Genomic DNA, 9353 nt, shown 5'->3' with positions numbered 1-9353 from the left:
ATATATATATATATATATATATACAGTATATACATAAAAAAGTTGACAAAATGTTACATGCACTAACCGGATCAATGCCAAACACATATGGGACACCAGAATAAACCCCAGGAATGACTGGGTCCAGCTGAAGATGCTCACAATCATGTAGTGTGTCATTGCTGAGACACAGCAGAAAGAAATGTGTGTAAAGATGTAAGATGTGTTTAAAGATCTTGAAGTAAAAGCATACTGGAGAAATTAAAAAGGCCATGTTAGACAAGAAGCATATTTTGACCATAATACAAATAATTCCAAGCAAGTTCAGGTTCAATTATAATATTGCATCCTAATCTAAATGCAAGAATACAGGCCTCTACTAACAGGAAAAATGAACGTGACGGGTACTTTAAAACCTTCAAACATTTAGTTTACATACTGCCATGGCCCGTGGGGGTGAAACATGGGCTGAACACGCCAGGAAGAACCAAACACGTTGAAGGACTTTGAGAAGCAGTCATTGTAAATCAGGCCAGTGTAAACAGAGAACATTCCCATGAGCAAAATGATGTACCGTCCTCCAACCAGGACACCAATAAGATGGGAGAAAAACACAAGGATTATGGATAACAAATATTAGTCAACACAAACCAGACTGAGATCTGAAATAATTGTGGCAGTAAAAAAGAAGCGTGTGGTTTCATGCCTCATTTTTATATTTCCTCAAACGTTCGGCCTGTGTAACAATCCAGACCGCAAACAATGTCATCACTAAACCATGACCACAATCTCCAAACATCACGGCAAACAGGAAGGGGAAGGTAACTGTCGTGTATGGAGCTAAGAAAACAAAATGGGCAGAGTAAAATCCCAGTCACCTGCTTTTTGCTTATTTTAATTTTGAATATGTAAAGATTACACTCACCTAAAGGATTATTAGGAACACCTGTTCAATTTCTCATTAATGCAATTATCTAATCAACCAATCACATGGCAGTTGCTTCAATGCATTTAGGGGTGTGGTCCTGGTCAAGACAATCTCCTGAACTCCAAACTGAATGTCAGAATGGGAAAGAAAGGTGATTTAAGCAATTTTGAGCGTGGCATGGTTGTTGGTGCCAGACGGGCCGGTCTGAGTATTTCACAATCTGCTCAATTACTGGGATAATTATTCAAATGTAAAAGTATATTTTAAAATATAATTGTTGTGTGCGATTAATCATGATTAATCACAGAAAAAATGTGTGATTAATCCGATTAATTTTTTTAATCGATTGACAGCACTAATATATATTTAAAAAATATATTTGAGTAATAATAAAATCCTTAAAAATAAAAAACATACTTAAGGTAAAATAATTATTAGCAAATATACATATTTTATAAATATTAATAAAAATTACTTTTACTGTACAAAAACGGTACAATTAAATAAAAAGCACTATTACGGTAAATCATGTCTGGACACAATATATTTTAAGGGGTAAAACCGCCACATATTCACTACAACAAATAACAACAAATGAACTTTGTACAAGTTCAACAACATTATTCATCTGCATCACAGTTCATAGGATCTTTTATACATCGATAGGTTTAAATCTTTCATGACGCAAACCTCACCAGTTCCTCTTTTCTTTTTCAGACGCCGGTCTTTCTGTTCTCTCCAACCTCACAAAACTACAGCATCTCAACCTGTCGTCCTGCTGCAAGCTAACAGACAGCTGTCTGCAGCACATCGCAGGTGAGACACACAGCAAACCGCATGATATCCAAGAGCAATTGTCATGTGACGAATGACTGACTCCTTTCCTTCTGATCTCAGGACTCCACAGTTTAACGTTCTTGTCTCTGGATCAGACTAAAGTAAGCGACGCAGGGATGGTGATGTATCTACAGTCAGGTTCCCCTGTTCTCTGCCAGCTGAGTCTGAATCAGACAGCCATCACTGACAGCACGCTAACAGTTCTGCCCACGTGTGCACCGCAGCTACGGATGCTGAGCATCAAACACACAAAAGTAATAAACATAACTACATGTTATGGTTGTTTTTAAGTGTGTAAGAGTCTGAGATGTTGTATTTGCATCGCATGATTTTCAGCTTGCGTCTTCTCTCTCTTCAGGTGAGTGATGTGTCTGCGCTCGCCGAGCTCCGAAACCTGCAAACGCTTCACCTTGACAGCACCTGTGTGCAGGAGTATTCTCTCCAGCGCCTGGCAACCCACCCCAGCCTATCAGCTCTCAGCCTGGCCGGCATACCTGTCGCCGATGGAAACCACACGCTGGAGATCATTTCAGGTGAAACCCATCAAGAACAGTTATTTATATTATATACGGTATATTATATATTAGTTATAAATGAAGAGTTTGGTTCCAAAATGAGAAAACTCAGTTTTTAAAAAAAATCAAAAATCATGTTTTTTATAATGTTATCATGTTTTTTATCATGTCACGATTCAAGCCAGTTTAGATGTTATTTGGATCGCAACACCAGGGGCCGCTGTGTTTACCGCAAACTTGCACAGACACTAAACAAGTCTTAGTTTATTTATTTTCAGGAGATTTTTGTATTAGTCGTTTTTTATTTCATTTGGAATTTGTTTTAAATTTGCAGTTTAGATTTCTTATGTGACATAAAATATATTTTAACTTTACAAAGAAATGTGCAGCATTTGAGAAATAATAAGGGCAGAATTTGTCTCAACTCATTTTGTAAAAATAAATGGTGAATGAATCGTATTGTGAGGTCAGTATTGTGATTTGATTTGATTGTATTTTCAGCATCTGATTTTTCTCCTCTGTTGCAGGTCTGAGTCTTACCCAGTTGACCCTGCCTGGACGACACTCTGTGACAGACAGTGGACTTTCATTTCTCTCCAAACAGACGTTTCTTTTAGAGCTCGACCTGACAGATTACACTCAGCTCACAGACCACGGCATCATGAAGCTCTCCAGCATGACCAGGTAGAGCTTTGAGCAAAGTCAAAAATCCAAGACAGACACGTTTTAAATGTCTTCTTGCGTAAAACAAAGCATATTGATCCTTCTTGAGTCTTTGTATTTTCGCACTTACTGTATATTATGGCCTCCTTAAGATGAATCCATTTGTTGTTTGTGTTATTAGGTATGTTTCCGTCGCGTTGTGAATTTAATGCATAAAATTGGAATATCGCATAAAACATTCGCAAATGAAATCAGTTCCCAGTTTTGACCGAAACCGCATTGCTGAGGCAAAGTCACGTTAGTTTTTTGATGCACGTCAAGTCCTGAAAATGTGTTTCCATCCGAGTTTATGGACATATCATCTTATCGCATACACAAATTCTTTGACTCAATTGTGCGCTTGGGCGTTTCCACGCAGCATATTTTTAATGTGATATCCCAAAATGTGCATAAAAATAGATGGAACTATGCGTAAATGTAAATTATCAGCATGTCCCAAATAGGGCTGTTAAATGTCTGTGTACTGTGCATATTAATGTTGTATATATAAACACATACAGTACATGTATGTGTTTATAAATACAAAATACATTTTCACAGTACACAAACATACAGTATATTAAGTAAACACAAACCTTTATTCGATTAATTGCGATTCATCGTTTAATAGCCCTAGTCCCAAATGCTTTCATCGGCAATTTGTTGTCAACAGTATTCTTAAACCTTTCCCTTTTACCAATGATGGTAACGCAAACCCCGCCTCTTTTACCTGATAGGTTGAAGAAGCTGTCTCTTAGCAACACTCAGGTGAGTGATGCTGGGCTGCAAGGATTGGTCAGTCTAAAAGAACTCCAGGAACTGTGTCTGGACCGGACTGCAGTCACCAGCAGAGGCGTGGCCAACCTAGTCACTCATTTACCACATCTGCAGGTACAGCCTCCACCAACATTTATCAAATATATAATGTTAAATATATACTCAAAATAACTATTTAGTACGTTTGTATCGTAGGTAATGGGTTTGGCTAGCACACAAGTGGGCGATACGGTGATCAGACGAGGTTTAGTACACTGTCCTCAGCTGCTTAAAGTCAACCTCAGCAAAACCAGAATTACAGATCAAGGTACCGACGTGAACCTTAATTTAACATTAGTTGACAATAAAAAAGCTTTTCTCAAATGTGATGTTTTTATATCTCAGGTCTGAAGTTTCTATGTCGTATGCAGTTAATTCAAGTGAATTTGGATGGTACAGGTGTGACTCTAGTTGGCATTGCCAATCTGATCTCCGCCTGCCATCATTTGACAAGCGTCCGAGCCAGCCATACCCGCGCCATACCGCCAGACCAGCAGTCTGACGACGACGACATCGATAATGACAACAGTGCCACCAGCGCATTACGATCCTAGTGTTATTATTTTAGCATCTGTTTAACGGTGGGGAGAGATTAGTACCAAGATGAAGAAACTCAAATCCCACTTGAGTTCGACAATCATGTTGAATGCTGTTGCAAAAAAATCAAGTTAATAGTTAATCTGGAATTTTAACATGCACGGTTTAAGTTTATATTTTTAACTCTTGACATTTTGCATTTTTTTTGTATTTTGTCAAAGTATGATTTAAAAATGTTGACCACTTGGAACAGCAAAAATAGAAAATCCATCAATGCAATTTAGTAATAATGACGCTTCTACAGCAGGACCCAGATTATGATGATCACATTTTTGCATGACTGGTTTAATTTGAAAAGAATATAATTTCAAAACTAAATGAAAAGTAATAATAGTTATTAATGAGCTGTTTGAGTTTATGTTAATATATTTTGGATACATGCATCTATTAGAATGATTGATAAACTGGAAGGTCATTTAGTTCAGGGATTACGTACCAAAGTTTGCGTTGAGTGTTAAGCATGTTACCGAATCCATCAGAAGTTTGATGTTAAATGTGTGCTGCTTTTGAAATGGTCCCTGTTCCTGGTGAATGTACATTTATTATTATATCTGAAACTTACTGGAAAACAGAGGTTAGTCTGTGTTTCTGTCAAATTACAAACGTCTGTCCTTAACCAACAACATTTCGTATCTAAATCAAAGTGTTTGACTTTATTAATAATCAAACAGGTGACAAAAAAAACATCAATACAGTAACGAAGCGAAGGAGTAAAATGGTGCTTGGGAAACCAAATGAAGCATCACATCATTGGCATTCGACTGTTTCTGTAGGAACTCAAGCGTCAGGCTTGCGTTTATGCATTAGATTTGTACCTTTAAACATCTGAATGCAATAACATTTGAAAAGAGTAAAACAATAACAATATTCAATCACATCTGGAGGAAAAGTCTGCATGTGAATATCTCAATTCTGAACATAAACACCTCAAATGCAGTTGAGTGCTGTTTTGTCTTGGATTTCACTCGATGGTTTATGTTGAAATTGTTGTGTATATGTATGCTTCTCATGACATGCAGTCAAAGATGCAAAACTCTTTCTTTATTTAAAATGCCATGATAACCACAAATTAATTGATTTTTTTATATGCATGTTCCTATATGGACATTTCTCAGACATTAACCCTTCGAATGCTCATCAGTGTTTAGAAAATGTTAGTTCTGTACACACTGTATGAATTTCCAGATTGTCTCAAAATGTTATAACGCGTAACCAAAAAATGAACAACATTTTGTTAGGAAAACCTACTACTGTAACACAAATTCACAGAACAGCAACCTTGTGTGTGTGTGTGTGATGCATGTTGTGCTATTCATTTATTCATTCAGTCTGTTTGAAATATAGTTTGAAACGTTTTCCTGTGTTACTAGAACGTGTACAGTTTATTTTCTAGAAAACTAGGATGTTTTAAGACTATTTTGTACTTTAGGCTTACAGCATTAATAAAATGACATTTTACAATGTTTCTTTTGTTTTTTCCGAATTGAATTGTGTTGTGATCGATAGATTTGTTCTAAAATCCAATGTACATATATTAGCTGCTTAACAAAAACAAGCATAAGAGAAAATGAAGTGCATCGTTATTTTATGATTAATTCTGTTTTCTGAATGTATTACTTTACCAATAAATGTTAAATCAAATGGGCCAATGCAACCCAAACCTACTATTTTCTCTTTAAAATAAAATGATACGTAGGGATCTACAAACAAAAAATAATAATAAGCAAAACGTAAAGAAATAGATAAATAGCACATAGTACAACAAATAATATAGCAATTACTACTGCTGAGTTTTCAAGAGGCTGTCGAAAGACAAGGGTGTGAACTTGTAGCCAGAGCCCTCATAAAACTTGTTCTGAAATTCAACCCTGAAAACAAACATATATAAAAAAATGTGTTGGGCTAGTTGTGTTCAAGTCATAGCAATCACAGATGAAATCTCTTTTATCTCAATAATTTCTCCTAGACATCAATTAGATTAAATAAAGAACAAATCGAAACCTTCTGCATATATTTCTCTTGAGAAAAATCCAGAAATCTCACAAACATCTCCATTAGTGATGAGTTTTATAAGAGATCTCAACAATGTGTCAAACTGAGCTCAGATTTGTCTGCAATCAAAAGTCAATATTATTGAAGATCTCAATATGAACTCAAACATTTCTCATCAAATTGACACAAATCTAGATTATTTCCCCTCTACAATCTACATTCGTGTTACACCTCCATACAAATGTAACAATTTGTCTCTATATTTTCTAACGTTTTGCAACTTGTTTATACCCTGATAATAACATCTCTGATATTCTGTGGTAATGAATTATGTGATGTATTTCTCACCAGTGTAGCCGTAAAGCGTGCAGAAAAGCCGAGAGACCCTCCATAACCAGAAGAACGGTCACCGTGAGAACCGCAAAAGCAGCAAAGATCAGTGCTAACATAAGAGAACCCATACCAGAGGAGAAGCTCAGTCCCACCTGAAGAACCATCCGCCAAAGCACCTCTGACAGCTCTGTGGATGAGAGGGAGACTTTCTACGTGCTTTTGTATGTGTTTGTGATGAACGATTGATCCTACAGTTTGCAGAACAAACCCGCATGAGCCAGACTGAGAGCCCAGAGCCGCAGATACGAGGCCGTGTTGGAAATGCAGCCCAGGCAGAATTCGATCGTGTGGATGGCCTGATACACAAAGATGTCACTCATGCTCACCTGCAAATGAAGATGAGACCAAATGATCTTAATGTCAAAAGAAGGGAGAGCTACTATATAAGATACTCTTGTAAGATGTGAAGGATTGAAGATGCTTACGGTCTCATTACTCTGATGTTGTGAGAAGGAAGAGCGCGTGTCTGCTCCATGCTGATCGTTCAGAGAGTTTCCAAACACCTGTAGAAAGACTCTGTTCGTCACAAGCATGTTCAAATAAATATACAAATACCCTGAATATATAACATATTTTTATGCAAACTAATAGTAAAAATAATCGCTTCAAAAACGTTTTGTCAAGTAACTGAATAAATGAACAAATAGGTTCAAATAACTTGAACTAATTAAATCTTATTAAATTATTTGTCGTTTTTGTATTTTATTTTATTTTTTTATTATTAAATGAAATTGAATTGAATCTTTAAGCACATAAGTTTCTAAACTTAATTATTTACCTTAAGTGCAACTTTCAGAATTTGGCACCTCATTGATTTAAACATTTTCTTAAATCATCCGTAAGTATCATTTTGAAACTCACCGGCTGTCTGGATTTCATGTACGTTCTGTAGACGAGGAAAGATTTCACCATCAGCATCACAGGAACCATGAGAACAGCCGTCACAACCAGACAGATCTGTACAGCTTTCTGGAGAGGGTTACAGTATCAGTCATCAGTTGTAATATTGACTGCTTCAGCTGATTCATGCTGTTGGAAAAGTGAAGCATGAATTCAAACCTGTCCTTCATAAAGGAGATGATGTTGAGACTGATAATCAAACAGCATCATGTTAATGAAGAGTAAGAGAATGCTGGGAGCCACGTCGGATGGTACGGTGATGCACCATTTGTAAAGGATGAGTAACACCAGATATCCAAAGAGAGACAAGAGGAAGATCATCCGTGGAATGAACTCGATCAAGACGTCCTGGAAGTTTCGGAAATATCTGAAAAACAGAATGATGAGAAATCGGTTCATAATACAATGAATGTTAACTTGTAATGTGGAAAAAGTATTGCAGAAAAGAAGCTACACCCAGATTCATATATGTTATTGTGTTAAATAAAAGATTGTTGATGTTATTTTTTTATCACCAACTGAACCTCACTAAAAGTGATAAATAAAAAATGAACGTTATCACACCAACCGATTAAAGTGAACTAAAATGTACATTTGGCAGAATTGATATAAAATAAACAAATACCTACGCATAGTTAAACAAGCTGAGGGTCACCCCAAAAAGCATATGACTGACTCCCAAAATCACAGACATCTTCATTTTGAAGGAGTTTAAAAACGACAGCTTATTTGATGCAATGTTCCAAACCTAAAAGTCAAAATTGGAGAAATAAAATCACTTTAGGGTTGGTTTGGTGTGAAAGAAAGTGTTAACAGGCAAATGTAAAAACCTGGAAGTTTTAGCTTTTGCACAGCACAAATAGTGAAAAACAAGATGTTGAAAATGTAGAGAGCTGTTACGTCAACTCTTCATTACCCATAATCCAACATCAGCATCAATGAAGGTTATGTTAAAATATTTATTCTTTCTTTTAATCATATAGGTGAAGACTTATATGTTTAGCAATGTGTGGGATAATAAGGGTGTGTTTTTGCACATACATCGCAATATTTTCCGTATCCGTAGGTCGCAAGACTCGTAACTCATCGCTCTGAACTCGCTTTCATGACAACAAAGTTGCTTACGCCCTTTCTTACATTAATGTAATTTGTCATGTGTGCTACAGGGATTTACATTATAATCTCATTTGTGAGTTATACATTTCTTTTGTCTCTTTATACCTTTATAACATTAGGGCAGTCAATTGCGATATACACATACACACACACACACACATGATTTAGTAAATAAAATAAAACATAAAATGTAACATTGAACAGTATTTAACAGTATTGCCAGTTCATGTTAGCTAATGCATTAACTATGTTAACAAATAAAGTCTAGCCATAAAATTGAATGTTTATCATTATATTTTATTATTATGGTTATTTGATTATTTTATTTTATTTAAACATAATTTTGATTTTAAAATTGCAAATTTGCATAAACTGCAAATATCATCAGAAAAGGCAAACAACGCCACCTACTGAACAGAATAATATAAAATAACCTCTCCTGTCCTGAAGCAATATGTTATAGCCAATGAAGCTAGCATTCAAAGCAAGCCGGCATCACAAAGATGTAAGCAATACATGATGACACGTTAAAATTTGAAGAATTAAATTTAAGTATGAATATATATATATATATATAT

At 35.8% G+C, this 9353-nt stretch overlaps 1 protein-coding gene across 1 annotated transcript in view; it reads right to left on the bottom strand.

Moving 5' to 3' along the window:
* si:ch73-173p19.2 (V-type proton ATPase 116 kDa subunit a 1) overlaps positions 1-9353 on the bottom strand; it is a 24845-nt gene that overhangs the window by 3542 nt on the left and 11950 nt on the right. The window contains 10 exon segments of the mRNA XM_057322033.1: positions 68-161; positions 419-557; positions 631-819; positions 6067-6074; positions 6159-6242; positions 6715-6886; positions 6968-7262; positions 7621-7728; positions 7819-8026; positions 8289-8407. Coding sequence (XP_057178016.1) covers positions 68-161; positions 419-557; positions 631-819; positions 6067-6074; positions 6159-6242; positions 6715-6886; positions 6968-7262; positions 7621-7728; positions 7819-8026; positions 8289-8407 — 1416 coding nt within the window.

This window comes from Triplophysa rosa, linkage group LG23 (genome assembly GCF_024868665.1).
Source record: "Triplophysa rosa linkage group LG23, Trosa_1v2, whole genome shotgun sequence".
Classification (NCBI taxonomy): domain Eukaryota; kingdom Metazoa; phylum Chordata; class Actinopteri; order Cypriniformes; family Nemacheilidae; genus Triplophysa; species Triplophysa rosa.
The sequence above is the reverse complement of the archived record's forward strand: the minus strand, read 5'-3'. Positions and strand labels throughout refer to the sequence as shown.